Below are 17690 nucleotides of genomic sequence, written 5' to 3'. Positions count from 1 at the left end.
ACTGCTGCTTCCTCCATACCACTTTCTCTTTCTGGTCTTTTTCCTGCTGGTCTGAATAATTAGTTCTCTGGGGAGATCAAGTCTTTTCTTGCTTACTAGTATTGGAACAGGCAATATCTGAACTAATCCCATGGTACCCCTGATAATGCTCCTTTTGACCATACAGGAGATCCTTTATGGAGCATTATGTGACCCTTACTGTAGACAAATACGTGTCACGATGTGCTACGTGAAACATTTACAAGCTCCAGCTAGATCTATTTATGTTTATCACTCAATGAAGCAGGACTTCCGCAGTGGTATCTATGTAGCAATCCTGTTTGATAAGCTGCTATGTAAAAAGCAGAATGCCAATGAGGATGCAAGCTCCGTATTCCTGCCTGGGTGGCCATAACAGATGGTCTATAGTGGAACTTCAGTCACACAAGAAAACATCAAGTGGCACAAATCTGAGTCACTGGTAACAAAATCTCTGTTTTGGAGGGCTCTTGACTGCTGTTCTGACTGTTCAGGTGCTAAAAAGGACAGTGCCTAACTGGTGAGGAGCTGGCCCTGAAAATTCCTTTCTACGCTATTTTTAAAAATCCCTTTTGTAGGACAGTAAGGCAGTATAACTTTTAAAAAGGATAAGCTTGTCTTGTGCCTTTGATAGCAGTGGAGAAACACGGATCAAAATAACTTACTATTGCTTGTAGATCTTCAGGAAGGGCTGCAGGTATTGAATGCATGCATGTTTTTATACATATGCCTACACACTTGTATGCGAGGTGTCAATCATGTGAACTTGCTCTGATGACAGTTAATTTCTCCTTCTTGCAAATTGGTATTTTATATATATATATTTATACAAAGACATATAAATAGATACAGATACACATCTATGTAAAACACCTGTAGTACTTATTTCTTCTCCATCTCTGCTTGGGATTCACATAATCATATAGACTATATGACTAAACACAGACTAAACAGAGCACAGGAGAAGGACAAATAACAGTGCCCCTTTGAAATATTAGCAGTTTTAGAATCATAACTTATGTTTTGATCTTAAATCTCCTCACAGATGGAGACTTTACAGACCAAAGTAGAAAAAAGAAAGCAACCCGGGGAAAAAAGGGAAGCCAACTCTGTAACCTTTGCTGGCCAAGTGATAAAGAAAAGGTAAGATTTCTGTTTATTTACTGATAAAGCCTGTATTTTTCTTGAATTGTTACCATATAAACATCATCTGATATAAAACATGTCATAAAAATGCTTTATATGATCAAGATGGACAAACATACCACATGATGCATTTTTCATATAAGAAATAAACTAGCTGAATGCATTATTTACCACCTTGTTCAGCTATACTGAAGAACTAATTCGATAGCTATTACACAAAGACAGAACGAAAAGTAAAAAACCCTGCGGGCACAGGATAGCGGACTTGGACCAGTAGTCTTCATTTCTATCCCTTCTATGGCAGTTATTTTAATACCCACATCACATGCTTCAGTTTTAGATTTTTAGTGTTTTACAAAGATGGATTTCATTTAATACTGGGAAGACCAAAGTACGACCACATAAAATGACATGCTCAGCTTCACCTAAAAAGCCAGTCTAGCCATCGGACTGTGCTAGAACTTCCCTTTTGCAGAGTATGCCATCAATAACTTTATGAGCTGCTCATTGCATTGTTCAGTCCAGATCAAAAGCAGTACACAGGACAGTGAATAAATCTGAGAATTAAAGTATGTCACTGACAAACAAAACTAACAGAATTAAAGAACATAAAAATAACAAAGCAAAACATGTGCATCTGCAGGTTCCGTCCCTCATTGATGGGGGCACCAGGAAGTTACATTGTTTTTGCCAAATTTTACCTTACATTGGTATAACCCTTCCGACCTACATTCTTTGTTATCAACCCTTGCTTGCATTTAGATTATTTCAGATGGTTTGGTTTAAGTGAATTTAATGTTTTAAACATTTACAAAAATGTACAGATATCTCTTCTAAATTTACAGTTACACAACCATTCTGTAACCGTGGCATAATTCAATCTTAGTTAAGGTTTTTTTTTAAATACAATTCTTCTGAGAAACGCAATCAATTTACAAAGGATGACAAATTTACAGTTTTCTGACTTAAAACCATGTGAAATTTTATTTTAAAAGATGTCTTGACTGCTTGATTGTCCACCTGTCCAGCAATAAAAATGAAGGGATAGCATTAGGGCTGCTGTGGTAAATAATTTCTTAAGTAGCATTACTGTCTACTTGAAGGAGAAATAACCAGCTTGGTGGGTCAGCAGAAACAGATGTGGGGGTAAAACAGGTCAGCAAAATTGTGAATAGAGCATACTGACTCAAAAATATTTGTATTGGCACGTGTAAACAGGAATGTAGTCTGTGACAGGCATGACAGCAGATGCTGGCGTTGTTGAGGCCTTAATTGTAGTACTGTGTCCAGTCTTGGGTGCTGCAGTTCAAAAAAGATGTGAATGGTTTTGAGACAACACAGGGAGAAGAAATAAGCATCTTGAGAGGTTTAAAACTGTGACAGACAAGGAAGGATTGAAATGAGTGGGAATTGCTTAGTCTATAGGTAAAAAAAATTAGGGGAGACATTTTTTAAGATATGCAGGAGGCATACTGAGAGATGAGAGGCAAAACTGCTCATGTCCATTACAGTTATACTTCAGTAGCCACGAGCTTTTATTTTAACTAGTGTTCCAGCTTCCTCAATGCGAGCTGGACTAGAGAACTTACCTGGCTGAAAATTGGCAATTTTGAAAGTAGTTTCACAACAGCTTGTATCACTCTAAATCGAGTCTGCCACAGTCCCACCTCCTCTGTTATGCCAACATTGGTACTCGCATACCTGGAGGGTAAGCTGAGTGAGACAAAAACTAGGTATCCTTTGTAGGATTAGTGATGTTCAGAGGGTTCAGGCACTCACTGCCTGCACAAACAGGGTGCACGTGACTGACCCGTCAAAGCAACCAGCTCTCAAACTGCCCTTGATCACATTTGCTAAAAAAAATGACTGTACCTCAGAGGGTTTTGGTCCTATCAACACAGGAGGACTGCTGCTCATGTGACTCAATTTTTTTTTTCCTGCCAGAAATACAGGGGAAACAGTGGGTAGTATTTTCGAACATAATAGTCACATTAACACCATTAGTTGTATTTTTTGGGGAAAAAACCCCAAACCCAACCGCAAAACCCCCACCAAACACCAAGCCATCAGGTAAATAAATTTGAACAAAATTTATGATATTTAACAATACCATCTACAAGCACTCGTTGTGTTGGCCGCTACGCACATAAACACACCTAAAAAAAAAAGAAAAAAAGGAGCAAAATGATTCAGACAGCAATCGCGCACTGGCTAATGAAACCCAAGGGTAAGGGGTGCAGGGCTGCAGAAACCCTGCCGCCGAGAAGCCAGCCACTGCCTGCCGGCTCCCATTACGGAGCAAAACAAGGAAACGGCGGGCCCTGCCTGAGGCGGTTCGGTCCCTCCGGCGGCCCCGCGGCCTCTCCCACCGCCAGGCCGACCCCTCCCGCCCGCGGCCTTCCCCGGGAAGGGGGCTCTGGACCCCCTTACGAGGGCCGGGCGCGGCGGGACAGCGGTTTTACCTCAGCATTAGCAGGGTTTTACCTCAGCATTGCCGGTTTTGGGTTTTTTTTTACCTCAGCCGACGGGCTTCGCTCTGGCGGCGGCCGGCGCTCGTCCGGCCCGCAGAGGGACGAGAAGCGCGATGCCGACGACGAGCCGCCGGCCGCCGCCGCCGCAGCCCCGGCCGGCACCGCCTCCTCTTCCTCCTCCTCCTCCGGCAGCGCTCCGCTTTCCCGGCTGTCCCGGCGGCGGCGGCGGGCGCCAATGAGGCGGCGCGTCCCGGCGGCAGGCTCCAGTGGGCGGGCGCGGGGGGCGGGCCGCGGGGCCGGGGGGGGGGGGGGGGCGGTGGCAGCACTCTCGGTTGTGAGTGAGTGAGTGAGTGTGTGTGAGTGAGTGCCATGGCCGGAGCCCGCTGAGAGTGACAATAGGAGCGAGCCGGAGCGCGACCCCGACGCCCACCGGGACCCCCCCTCTCACCTGAGCCGGCCGCCGGCGGAAGAGGCCTTCCCTCCCCTCGCAGCACCGCCGCGCCGCCCGCCCGGCCTTGCCCCCCCCCTCCCCAACCCCCCCCCGCCCCGGCTCCCGGCCGCCCGCCCGCCCGCCCGCCCCGCGCCCGCCGCTCCCCCTCGGCTCGGCCCGCACTCGGCTCCCCTCGCGCCCCCACCCTCCCCCCCCCCTCCCCGCCGCCTCCTCCTCCTCAGGGCTCCCCCCCTCCGCCGGGCTCCGCCGGGAATGTGAGTGAGGCAGCAGCCATCGCAGGCAGGGGGCCGCGCCGAGTGCATGGGACTGAGCGGAGCCCGAGGAGCAGCCGCCCGCTCCTGAACCCGCCGCCAACGCCGCCCTGCGCCGGGGAGGCCGCCAACGCCGCCGAGGCCTACAGGCTCCTGCGCCGCCGCCGCCGCCGCCGCGGCAGGGACCGAGCCCGGCGCGTACCACACTCGGGCCGCCGCCAAGGCATCGGCCGCCCTCCGCCAAGCCCGGCTCACGCCGCCGCCGCCTCCCTCCCGTCTCCGGCTTCTCTACCAGGAGGGTCAAGGTAACTCCATCCCTCCGTCCCTCCGCGCCGGCCCGCGGGGGAGCGGCGAGGCGGCGGCGGCGGTGCGGGGAGGAGGCGCGGGCGGGCCGAGGCGGGGAAGGGGGGGGCGGCCGGGCGGCGGTGAGGAGGCGCGGGGGGCTGCGGGGAGGACATGTTCCAGCCGCGGTGCTCCGCGGCTTCCCTTCTGGAAATGACAGCCGATAGCAGCAGGCGGGAGGCAGCTAATTACACCTCTGCTTTCCCCGGGCGCGGAGCGAGCCGCTGGCTCCCTTCCCCGGTGGTATCCGTCGGTATTTTCACGTCCACTCGCCTCTCCGTGCATTACAACCCCCCCCACCCCGCGGGGACCAGCGGATCTGATGTGCGTGGCTTCGTATTTACCAAAATACTTGGGGAATAAAATAAGGTCCCCTGCTGAAAGAAACGAGAAGCAGCGGCTGGGGTTGCAGCTTTCCCACTCGCACACAATGAATAATCTCGGGCTTTTTTTTTTTTTTTTTCCCCCCACTGTTCGTTGAAACAGTGTGTTTCACTGTGATAGTGTATTCAGGAGAGCGAATGTTCATTTGGAGAGATGAAAAAAAAATCAGTGTTTACTGTAAGGTTGTTAGGCTGGATGTAGTCTTGTTGAATTAGAATTAGATTTTAATAATTTATAAAGCAGGTTAGGGAAACTGTTACTAAATTTACAGCAGAGAAGTGTCAGTAAAGCTTCTTGCTGACACAATGATCCTGCAGTTTAAGTGATCTACTTTAGTCCCTGTCCATTAATATTATTATTATTATTATTTTTTTTTGGTAATTTAATTTTGAGAGAGCATGCAGACATTTTTGCAGAAATGGTTACACTTTAATGGTGCACGTGATGAGGGGGTGAATTTTTTTGATGAGATGAAATGGGGCCAACCAATTCAGGTTTTAAGAATATATTTTTGCTGATATTTCCAGAATTTGGTTTATGTAACAGGTAACTTTGTGTTTATGTTTTTTTGGCGGACTGTTGAAATCTTGGAAGTGGGTTGCTAAAGTACAGGCCCTTCTATTTCAGTTTATCTGACTTTTTTTATTTATTAATCTTGGCTGGGGCCTGAATGCCCTGGTGGTGGTGGTATTTCCCCCCCCCCCCCCCCCCCCAGATGATAAACAAGAGCAGTTTAAGGTGCAGGTTCATGTTGCTGATAGTAAATTATATTTAGAAAGCATAAGTTGGTAGTGAAAGAATGCCTCAGGAGAAATCAAAAAGATGGAATAAGGTTTTTTCATTATTGTAATGCCAGCTGCAGAGTTCAGCTTCTGGGTGCTGCACATACTTCCTCGAAGAAGCTATGGAGTTTATACTTCCATTTTTGATAGATTTAGTGCACGTATATGTAATTTTGCATTAAATAGTTTTTTCGAAACTTGTTTACACTGTTGCAATAAATCATACTTTCTAAAGCTTTTCTTACAAAAGACAAACCCAAGTAGCATGTTTCAATGGATTTAATAATTTATGAAGCATATGAGTAACCAAATATTTTAATAAAATAAGCACTCGAAGGTGTTCTCTATATTGTGGAATCAACTTCTTTTAGCGTACGAGTCACTTTGGTAATTGAAGTCAACAGACATTGAGGATGAGTAATGCTTTCCAAGGACATGTTCTAAGACCCTGATCCTGCAAATGCTTATGCCGATGCTTAACTTTGCACGGGTGTGTAGCCTGACTGAAATCAACAGAGCTGCTCTTGTTAATGATCGTGTTATTAATGCAGGTAGTTGTGTTGATTTCAGTAGAGGTGCACATGCTGGTGAAGTTAACTGTACACAGAGCCACTTGAAACATGTAGGCCTAAGTTCCTCCTATCTCGTTTCCCTTAAGTATTACTCATGTATTTCACCAAGATGTGATGGCCTTTTTAACAGACAGGACAAGACTAGTAAATACAACAGCTGGATGGATTAATTCGCTGTTTAAATGTTTCCTTTAGGTATTTCTTAGTTGTATGGAATCAGCTACAGGAGTACTACCAAGGCAAGTTTTATAGGAAGAAGCAATGCTTATTTCTTAGATCAGCTGATAGGGTTGGGAAACAAACAAACTTTTGCTTGCAGAAACCTTTTCTTGCTCTCTGCCTCTCCCTGCAAACCTTGTCTGGCTTATGCCCCTAGAACAGTTATGGCTACCACATTGCTATTCTTACAGAAATGCCAGAACGTGGAATAACTGTGTGTAAAGAGACTCACAAGAAAATAACTGAGTATTTCTAAAATGGAGAATAAAGAAGTAATATGTGGAATTTGTCAGTGTTAGTGCAGTTGTGAAGCATAGCAGTACTTTTTGCTATACTTTCTTAAATTTCTATAAAATCTTGTGTGTAGGTGTGGCAAATAAACTGTATTTTTCTTCTGTCCTATTTTTTTTTGTCCTATGCATATTGATGACTTTAATGCCAAAAAAACATTTGTACCTTTTTGTTTACCCATTCTTTAGCACTCGTGGTCCCTTCCAGAATGAGTTGACATTAACTTCGTCCCAAAGAATTCATAGTTTAAGGCTACAATCCCATGTCAGGTCTGCAGGTGTATGAAGTTCTGTTGACATAATGATGTCAGCATTAGGTCTGAATTTTTCCTGCTGCAGGATTTTTGGCAAATGGGAGGCGTAGATAAAAAAAGTGAGCGAGAAGAATTATTACACTGTTCCATTAAGTTTGTTCCATACAATTTGTGCATATGTTGGTGGGGTAGCTCTTTTAACAGTCTGTCTGGGTGAACTGTCAGCAGGAGAGTAGTGCAGAAAGAAGAAGATTTTTGGAAAATTTAGGTTAATATTTACCCATTTCATCCATTTGGAATATATTTGTAACATTTGTTTCCCTTCAGTAGGGATATGTCCTCAGCACCAACTACTCCTCCATCAGTGGATAAAGTAGACGGATTTTCTCGGAAGTCCGTCAGAAAAGCCAGACAGAAGAGGTCACAAAGCTCTTCCCAGTTTAGGTCTCAGGGCAAGCCTATCGAGTTAACTCCCCTGCCTCTGCTAAAAGGTAAGATCAAGAATGATTTTTAATAAATAAAACAATTTTACTCTACAGCCAGCTTCTAAACTCAAAGTATTCTATTGCCAGAAATTGCAGGGAAATTTTGCCAGCAATGAGGAATATTTCATGCCAGAAATGTATGTATTTAAGCTCTACAAAATGTTTTATCTGTGACTTGAGGGTGTGGTAATTGTTTGCAATACTTTTGAAAGTTTTAAATGCTAATGTTTACCCGTACCATGACTTGAATTTTCAAGGCGCTCAGGCTATGTGTGAGTTATTTTAGTTTGAGAATCCTCAAGAGTTGATATAAATGAGCAACAATTTTGGTAAGGGTAAATTGGCTTGTAAGCAGAGGGAAGCTGGTTTTTAGTATCATTCCTTGATGTGTGGGTCTGCAACTGTGACAGTGGTGGCAAATGCAGCCCACAGGCATATTTTGAATGCCCTACAGCAAGGTATTACTGGGGACATGGGACCCCCTCTCATACTATTTGTGAATGGGTAGCTCCCAGCTCCTGGCTTCTGTTGGGTTTTGAAATCGAAAGGTCCCATGAGCTGTAGCCTCTCAAGAGGAAAGATGCTGCCAATCAGGTCTTAGGCAAGACACTACTGTTTTGAGAGCCTGCATACCCCAGCTCTGGTTGAGTTTCTGCTGGCAGATTTAACCTCTAATTTGGGAGAGAAAATTGTGATCCAGCATAATACCCTTGAAAGGATGCCAATATCTCTAATATCTTGAATGCTTCCCCTAAATCCGTTGTCACTGAATCTCAGTACAAATTCAGGGGCCAAAAGCACCTCTCAGAATTATGTCTGTCTGGTAAGAAAGGGGGAATCGCCTTTCAGAAGTGTTTCTTTTCCACTGAATTCTCAAATGGTTTTTTAGTTTTGTGGATTTTTTTTCATTGCTATTCTTTTCTGCTATAAGTAGGGAAAATAAGTGTGGTTGGTGCTGATAATTCTGGAAAATAGCAAGATTAATAGGTTTAATATTGCGTCTGTCCCATATTTGCTTTGTGGGCAAGTATATTTCCCACATTACCTCCACTACCTGTTTGACAAATTTGTTAATCAGAGTATTGAAATATGTCATAAATGTCTAATTGCATTTTGGTTTAGTTCTTAACCCCACTTCTCCATAAGAAGAGAGAAGTTGCAAAAAACCCCCCCCAAAACAAACAAACCCCTCCCAAAAACTCACACCTTAGTGTGTATCTTTTAATTAAATTAGAAGTAGGATTCTAGGATTAGTTCTAGCAGAGTTGTCATTAAAATATTTGGGGCTTCTTTCTGTGAGATACCTGTAAGAATGCACAAATGGTCATACTGGGTCGAAAGAAAGGTCCATCTAGCCCCACTGCATTGTGCCTGGCAGTGACCCACTTGCAAGTGTAGAGGAGAGTAGAAGAGCAGCAGACCTGGAGTAATACTGTACCAGAATGCTCCCCTGCTTTAGCATTTCTCAATTTAGGGTCTGTCGGTGCCAGTGGATATGACTTTGTAGTCTGTGATGAGTATTATTTTATGAATTTTTCCCGTTTTTTGTGGCAGTATGATAAAGAAACAAATGCTCCTTTAAAATAATTCTAAAGCTCAGTTTTATACTTTCGCAGGTCATTTTTGATATGCGGGTTATTTCCTTTGAAAATACTAGTTGCTACACTTCAGAAGGTGAATGGAGTTTATCCTTCGTCTTAAATGGCTAGATTACTGGAAAACATTGAGATTTGTATTTGTATAAATGAAGAAATTGTTGTTACAATTATTTCATTCTTTTGTGTGTTCCATTCAGGGAATAAGCTAGGCATGTGCACAGGCATAAGAAAAACGTTGCCTTTGTTGGAGGACCTGGTCTTGTAGAAACATAGGCATATGCAGGTGCTTAATTTGACTACTGTAGCTAGTCCCGTGGATTGAGATATAAAACTATAATAAGATAAAACAAACAGATGGGGAGCAGAGAGTGTTGGTGAGACATTTATGATTAGTGTCATAATGAGTTACAGTGGTCGAGCTTCAAATTAAGAATGTGATCCTGTGAGTTAGTTTTCCTTCTTTGACTTAATGCGGATTCCCAGAGGCACAGGGATCTACCTGCGCAGATTAATTTGCAGGATTTGGGCCTAACAATCTATCTGAAACAGCAGTGGTATTGGTCCCTGCTGAAGGGACACTGGCAGTTAAAAATCATGCAACTGTTTGGAAATATTCTTGACCTACATTAATATTTGTAACATTAGGGATTATTAATCCTGAAAGAAGTGAGGAAACAATTTTTTCCTGCATTTTGCATACTTTTCTTGGCCAGCTGCCTGAAGGTCCTAATTATTTAAACTCTTAGGTTTACACTTATCTTCAAACAACTGACTAGTCGTATTACTTCGGTCCAGTGACCATGAGATTTCCAATGTTATCCTTATTGTTTGGGTCTTTCAAACCAAAACAGAGAAGAGGTTTCAGCAAAATAGCTTTTTAAAGTCTCAGAAAAATGAAATCAGCTTGGAGATCTATAGTTGCTAAGTTTATTTAAACTTCTTGTTTTGGGTAAATTTCAAATTTAATTAAACATCTTCAGAAATATTTCACGACAGGAAATTTTTAGAGGACAGACCTTGAATTCAACCTTAGACATGTTTCATATTCATGATGGAGGGGCTTTGCTAACAAAAACATACATGCTATGCTCCCTTCTTTTCTTTTTTTTTTTTTTTTTTTTTAAATAGCTATATTGCATGCTGACATTTGCAGGCTGCCTCCTCTCAAACAGCACTTTTATGGACTTCAGTATCTTCTTTGATTACAAGAATCATGTATGCAGAAAACTAGATAAATGCTTAGTCCATTCTTTGCAAGTTTTTATACTATGCCTGTCACCATAATGAGTTGAGCACCTTCCAGTAGTGTATTAAGTGACGTGACTACACATCTGTCACATCTTATCTGCTCTCATTCCTTTCCCTAGGGGCAGAGTCATATATAGTGAAATGGCTTGTTTTGGTAGTGTTTTAATGCAGTCTGTTGCCTTCTGTGAACATACATGCCTGTATTGCAAAAACAGATAGATAAGGCAGTGTTGTTGTTGTTCATTTGGTAATAAAAATCTTCCAGAAAAGAAAAAATGGAAGAGACAGTATGTTTTGATGCTATGTACAAGTCTGAAGGATAACCTGCTATTTAGGAAATGTAATAAGAAGAACTGGAACTTTCGGTATTGCTTATTCCAGGAAAAAAAGTATAGAGAAATTAAGTTGTTACTGTTGGTTTTTTTGTTTGTTTGTTTGGTTTTTTTAATTGACAGAACTGTGTGTATTGTATCTTTTGGTAAACAAATATTTAATGTATTTATAAAATAAGGTGTGCCTTCTGTGGCTCTGTTGGGCTAAGTTTAGGCTTTCAAAAGCCACAAGCCAAAAAGCTGCTCTGTTTGCTACAGTAAAGACTTAACCTTTCTGATAATTTAATTATATTTTTATTTATTGCATTGTGACTAAATCTAATTTGGAGTTATCTTTTTTAATATGACTAATGTCCAGTATAACACTTTAAAACCAGCCTTTTCTCCTTTGTTTCAAGTGTAGACAAATGGGACCAGAAGTGCATATGGAAGTTGTGATACAATTATCCTGCATGTTCAATATGCGTACTCATATATATGTTTCAATCTCGCATGCATTTTTAAATGTTTGCATGCTCTTGCCTGGTGTATCTTGCAGTGCATTGTAGCTTGTGATTTTGGCTTTACTTTTAAAGAGGCTGTTGGTATCGTCAGGGCTGGTAGGTCCCCTAGGTAACTCGGTTGTGGCAGAGCAGTCCTGGTGAAGGGCCCTTTTCTGGGAATGAGTACTTCCACCTCTGTGCCTCAGTCAAACCCAGCTCAAGTTTGTTCACCCAGTTTGTGGCATGCCTCAAATCATGCTTGTTCTGTAGAGGAAGATAGTATTGTGTGTGCATTGGATAGGTGTATTATTTATGGGAGGCTTATTTTACTTTCATATTGCATGGATACTCTTTTTACTTAGAAGTCTCTAGAGGTAGATTGGTAGGAGTGCAATGTTAGAAAACAATTGGTTGGAAAAAAGTATATTCTAGTACTGGACATGTGAAAACAGAGCAGTTTCAGTATTACCTGTAAAAGGGGGAGGGGAAGTTCATTTATTTTTCTGCCAGTGTCTGTAATGGTGGGGGAGTGTCCAGAGGGTGAAGACATACATATAGATGACTAAAAAGATCATATGCCTTATGAAGACGTGTTTAGCATCTTGAGAAATTGGACAGAAAACTTGCATGTAATTCACAGTATTCTTCCCATCCCCCTCAACCTCATTAAAAATACATAAGTTAGGTAAAGCAAGCCATCCAAAAGTAAGACTGTTAAATTTTAAATCAGTGTATCCCATTTTTGTAATTTCAAGGTGTGGCTATTTTTTCCTATCATCCTCCTGCATTTTCCAATGATCTAATATATTTAGTGTAGTTTACTTTCAGGTTTTCTGAAACTATTGTATATTTTTGTTGAAAACAGCTCAAAGTATTATTTTTATTTTTAGATAATTTTTCTTCCTTAAAATAGGCATGCAGAACAGAAGTTCTCTGTCAACAATACCAATTGCTTTGCTACCTCAATATTATGAAATTTATTGAGTTTCTAGTACATTTATCAGATAGTTTCCATGGCATTAAAGAATTGCTGTAGTGGCAACAAAAGAGCATTGCATAGTCAAAAAGGGAAAATCTCTTTTCACTTGCTGTTTGCTTTTGATCATCATATTATTTCCCTATAGTTGAGATTTTATTACAAGCTTTTCTTACGAATCCTATCTATAGGTCAAATGCTCAAGTTCCTAAATAGTAAAAAAATCCTACCAACTCCAAAAGACTCTTGACTAAGTGAGAACTGCAAGATGTGCACCTTCTTTTTCAAATAGAGTTACTTTTGATTTTTTTTTAAAAAATCTCCTGTATCATAAAAAAGTCTGGCTTTTTCAGATTTATGAATACTGCCTTCAGAACTGTACATATGGGAAATACTTATGATTTGAGTTGTAGAAGAAGAAAGATATAGCTTCTATTTTCTGTTGGCTTCCATGGGGGTTGGCTGCTTGTCTTTTCTGTGCTACTGTCCATTTGTGAAATTTGGAATGCTTTACAGATATCAATAATATACCTAAACTAAATACTTTCTCCTAATTTATAAACAGAAATGTAGGGTCATAGTGGTTATGACTTTTCAAAATATAATTTTGCTTTATTTCCATAATTGGAAATAGATCCCAGGACTCCTAATTCATTGTGTGGAAGAAGTGCTGGAACTTGGTTTGTGCTGTACATAATGGTGAATCAAGCATCAGTCCTGCAACTATTTTCAGGAATTTAGTGCCCATTCTGTTTGAAATAAATCTAGACATAATGGGTCATCTCTGTGTAAGATTTGGGAATAGGGCCACAATCCCAAAATGGAGAGAAGGACTTAGCCTATTTATTATTTTTTCTTAAGATGTATGAGGTCCTTGTCATACGTAATTAATTTCTTCACTTTCTCTTATGCTCTTGGTAGTTGTTTTTTGAATGTATACCTAACTTTCTTTTAAATTTTTTCAACATCTGGCAGTTGTAGAATAATTCTTTCCAATAATCTGAAAGGTTTCTGGTTGCTTCTAAAAAGTGTTTGTTTGATGGTGTTTAGAAAGGGCCATATGCTAATCACATTCTGTCTGTTTTGAATTTTTCTCCGCTTGTTATTGTCTCCCACATTTGGAGTGTAGTTTTGTAGAGTTACATTTGTAGAGAATGTGTATGTGTAGAAATGCTGACTTGAAGTTAAGATTACAGTAAAAGAATACCTCCTTATCTTAACAGTGTATTAGGGAAACTGCAGTTGGTGAGAAATTCTGTCAGCTTAGCCCTGATCTTCTAATGTTTCCATTCAGTTGCCTTTATTTATTTCTAAGTCTCTTTAGGTCTGGTGATTTTCCCATAGCCATCAAGGTGGTGGGTTTTTGTTTGTTGGAGGTGGGTGGTGTTTTATTTTGTTTTGCTTTTTAACCTGAAGCCTTCAGTGTAATTGTTTTACTTCTGGAATTTCTCAGTCTACCTTCTGGAAATGTTAAATGATGATCATTCCCACCTCTTTCTTTTCTTTTTTCTCTTATGTTTTCTCTTTATTTTTAAAGTGAAGTAACTTGTAATCACTGTGTAAAATGTATTTCTGCACTTTTCACAAGACTGAGTCTAAAATATTGATAATTTTCTGCAGGAACTAAAGTTTAGACTTTAGCATAATCAGAAACTTTTGTTTTCAGTCTGTATTTGTACAGTATGTCTCTATAATATGTTTCTCAGTATTATTTATTTCTCTAATAATATTACAATTTTCTCTTCTGTGTCCAAGTGTAACCCTATGGGTCTGTAATAGAACCTCCTGTTTCTGTAATAAGTACCTCCTTTATATTCCTTTCCCAAAGTACCTTTGACAATTATAACTTCTGGTTTAGCCATGCAATTATTTCTATATAGTATATGTGATTGTTGAAGTATGGTGCTGCCTTTATAATTGATTATGATATGGAGCTTTACTGTTGTGAAAGGTGCATTTTCCGTATCTCTGGAATTATGTGTGTATTTATAAAATCTGTGTTTGTGTATGTTAAATGTGTATAATATGTATCTGTGTGTATAAATGTTATATATATTTAATGTCATACATAAAGTTTAGGTTTTGAGCTTATTTAATTCTGTTTTTAAAATTCAGTACTTATAATGGGATACTACTTGTGTTCATTAATAAAGCTTTAGAATAAGGAAGCAGTTCCTTTATGTTCATCCGTTGTAAGCTACTGCCTCCCCGAGAAAAGAGCACTTTCATTTATGCTTTCTGGGGAGTGGGAGGAGGACAGAAAACTATTTTTAGATTCAGGGTAACTTCCTTTCACCTACAGTTTTTTTTATTCAAGTTATTACTGTTTCTTTGGCTCAATCAAGCAAAAATCCTTAGAAGTAACAGACGAGAGGACTCGCTGAGTTCAATGAGTTTTGGTAGGTTTGGGCATTTATGGATTAGTGGTGGGACTGTGTAATCTTGGTAACTGTCCAGTTGGGCAAATGGGGGCACATTACTTTATAAAAGTTAAGGAAAATCTGTTAGAAAAATACTCGAGTCTTCTTTCAGAAAGACATGGCAGGGTTTATCTTAGTTTGAAGCCTTGCTGGTTCTAAGTGTCAGTCTTGCAGGTGCAGTTACATGAGGGTATTTTCTGGTGGCAAAGCTTCTTTGAGAAGTTTCCAAGCGTATATCACCGTGCACTGCCTCTCGTCTGTGCTGAGACAAGTGTCTGTGGGGCCACAATGTAAATGAGATTGTTAAAAACATATCACCTCCTCCTAATTTTAGTGATGTGCTTGATCCTGTCTCCTCTCAGTTAATTCAGCAGAACTGAAACAGTGGTGAACTTTTACATAGGATTGATGGTTCTGTGTGTGTGGCTTTCTGCTTGGAAAAAAAAAAAGTAAAAAAACCCTGCTGCAGCTACAGTCTGAGTATCTTTACCAAGCGTTTTCGAAAGATAAGGCAGCTGTCCAAAGAACCAGTGTAAAATACTTTTGTGCCCTTAGTTGTTGCATTTGATTGAAAAAATTGTATGTTTTGAACAGTCTTGAAGTCAAGCTACAGGGGGAATCAGGTTCGATCAGGAGTAATAATGATTTACAGTAATGGAAGGTTTTTCACCAGTAGGTTTTTCTAATCAATAGTGATGAGTGTATAATTTTGAAAATGTATATATTCTTAGATTTGTTTAATATAACAATATATTTTTTCAATCTCCTGTACCAAGTTTATTCCTCGAGTCACAGTATGTCTGATATTAACTGTATTATATTAAGTTGTATTGCTTGAAAACCAAGTATGCAATATAATAATTTTATTTTAAAACACTTTAAAATTTTATGATGTTTTATTAATACATTTTTATAAAAAATTAAATATTTTGCATTTATGCCCTTTATTAATTTTTACCACTATTTTTTCCTTTCCGATTCATATGACAGGTTCTTAACTGTGGTATTTTCTTTGCATGTGAAGTGCATGGTCCTTCCCCTAGCACCTGCAAGAGTCTGGGGCAGTGAAGGAACACAATATAACAGAGTTGATGTACCTGGTTAAATGGGCATAGGGTGAGAAGGTGAAAGGGATCTTTTCAGGGTAGCTTCCTAAAAGAAAAAAATAGAATAGCAGGTTCCTGTAAAGTCTGTTGAACATCATTGGACATATTGCTAGCTGTTCTGTAACAGTATTTTCTTGTGTTTCCTGATCTGAAGAGCTTGTTCTAATAACTTAATGTTGGACTACAGAACTGACCAAGCTATGAGAGGTGGAGGCAAGCAGTTTGTTATTCTGATTATAAAAGTTTGTGCATAATTAGGGGTTTTTTGAAGATTTTTATGAATTTAAAAAGATTTAGCTGCTGCAAAACTTCAGTCACAGACTTAGCCTTCCTTACTTATATATTTACTTATAGAAACTAAAGTAAATCATCAGTGGTGTCTCAGGTGATGAATAAGTGCAGATAACTGTGTGTACCTACTGGTAAAAGTATTAGTTTTAGGACTTGACCCCCCAGTTGGAGATAATGGTTAAGTACTCGGATACAGTAATTTTTATTTGGAAAAATCAGATATCTTCATGAAGAATGTTAAGCTGAAATTGTATGTTGTCTGGAGAAGTACTTTACTGTCAGATTTTGATTGAAACAGTGAAATAAATATAACTTGCATAGTTACCAATTTTATCCTTTTCATTGTGAATAGTGGCTAGGTATAAACATAGTTTGTGTAATGGGAGGGAAGTGTTTCTTTAGGTATTCTTTTATCATGAGATTAAGAAGATCTGTCATTCTAATTGTTGTTTGTAATGGGTTTCTAACTCTTTTTGAGGAGCATCAGAAAAAAATGTTTAGTGTCATTAAGAAGAAATAACTGGTTTCTGTCGGATGTGGTCTGTAGTTTTCTGTGGGATTCCTGGAAGATTTTCATAAAGTTTTAGGGCTACATTGTGTGAGATCTCTTATTTTTTCACCATGCTTGTGATATCTACCTAATACAAGCTGGCCTTTTGTTGTTAGTGATTTCTGTGCCTCTTTGCAATGTCATGAGTTTAGTTTAATATTATCGTGACTTTCCTGGCTTCTTTTTTGTGTGTGCTTGTACCAAACTTGAATTTTCAAGTTTTAAAATGCAAGTGGCAGTAAATTTTTTTTGTTGCTTTCAAGGTTTTGAATATATTGTCATATGGATTATGTTGTGAAGGAAGACTACTGCAAGTTAAATTTCTCATATTACAAATGGATATTGGGGATGGTCAGAAACTGAAGAAAGGATGATTCCAGATTTTAGAGGAATTAAATACTCTTATTTTTCTTTTATGTTACCTGGTAGGATGTAATGTGAATGCATAAACTTCCTTTAGTTTTTCTTGCAGTCTCCACTTTCACGTTCCAATAGCGGGGCATAGATGTTACATGCAGTGTCTTTATTTATAAAGTGTTTTCTGGTTTCACACAAGGTTAACTGTTCAAAACTGTTTCTAGAGAATATGTTTTCCCATCTATGTGAAAACAAAGGTGCAAAAGATGGTGATTACAGCTGAGACGGTACTTGAATCACTGTAGAGAACATAACTTACTTGTTGAATGTTGTCAGTGTTACCAAGGGAGAGTGAATTTGGCAGCTTGTTATCTTTTGGTGTTTTCAAATAACATTTTTGGGATAGCTCTCTGAAGAAGTTGAGGTGGTACTGTGTTACTAGTCATCTTGGTTTTCCTTCACTTTTCCCTTTATTCCACCCAGCCTATACTACTTTCTTCTTCTTTGCTTGTTCTTTATCACTGCCTTCCTTACTCCCACTTACTACTTCTTCCTGTAACCTCTGATGGATACAATTCACTTATTTTTCCACAAGAGGGTGATAAAACTCACTCATACATGTAAAAACAAGCACTCCAGGTGGAGTGGATTGCAGAGGTTATTGA

General features: G+C 40.0%; 1 protein-coding gene and 2 long non-coding RNA genes across 8 annotated transcripts in view; 1 reads left to right on the top strand and 2 right to left on the bottom strand.

The window, feature by feature from the left end:
- Positions 1–1151: 1151 nt before the first annotated feature.
- On the bottom strand, positions 1152–3268 carry LOC138685395 (uncharacterized). Of its 4 annotated transcripts, none has more exons than XR_011324621.1 (3): positions 3037–3268; positions 2754–2946; positions 1152–2463 (listed from the first exon to the last, which is right to left on the bottom strand). It is a non-coding gene; the product is annotated as an uncharacterized lncRNA (long non-coding RNA). The 4 variants fall into 4 exon arrangements; XR_011324622.1 differs by having other exon boundaries at positions 2754–2877; XR_011324623.1 differs by having other exon boundaries at positions 2754–2865.
- Positions 3269–3273: 5 nt separating this feature from the next.
- LOC138685396 (uncharacterized) lies at positions 3274–4221 on the bottom strand. The gene is made up of 2 exons (XR_011324624.1): positions 3681–4221; positions 3274–3320 (listed from the first exon to the last, which is right to left on the bottom strand). It is a non-coding gene; the product is annotated as an uncharacterized lncRNA (long non-coding RNA).
- A 113-nt stretch (positions 4222–4334) lies between these two features.
- Positions 4335–17690, top strand: part of PPP2R5E (protein phosphatase 2 regulatory subunit B'epsilon) — a 77301-nt gene continuing 63945 nt past the window's right edge. Inside the window, exons 1-2 of one of the 3 annotated variants that reach the window (XM_069783232.1) lie at positions 4335–4642; positions 7508–7671. In XM_069783232.1, coding sequence (XP_069639333.1) covers positions 7515–7671 — 157 coding nt within the window. In that variant the 5' untranslated portion in view covers positions 4335–4642; positions 7508–7514. The remainder of the gene's footprint in view (positions 4643–7507; positions 7672–17690) is intronic. The other 2 variants (XM_069783231.1, XM_069783230.1) reach the window with 2 other exon arrangements.

Source organism: Haliaeetus albicilla, chromosome 5 (genome assembly GCF_947461875.1).
Source record: "Haliaeetus albicilla chromosome 5, bHalAlb1.1, whole genome shotgun sequence".
NCBI classification, from domain to species: Eukaryota; Metazoa; Chordata; class Aves; order Accipitriformes; family Accipitridae; genus Haliaeetus; species Haliaeetus albicilla.
The sequence above is the reverse complement of the archived record's forward strand: the minus strand, read 5'-3'. Positions and strand labels throughout refer to the sequence as shown.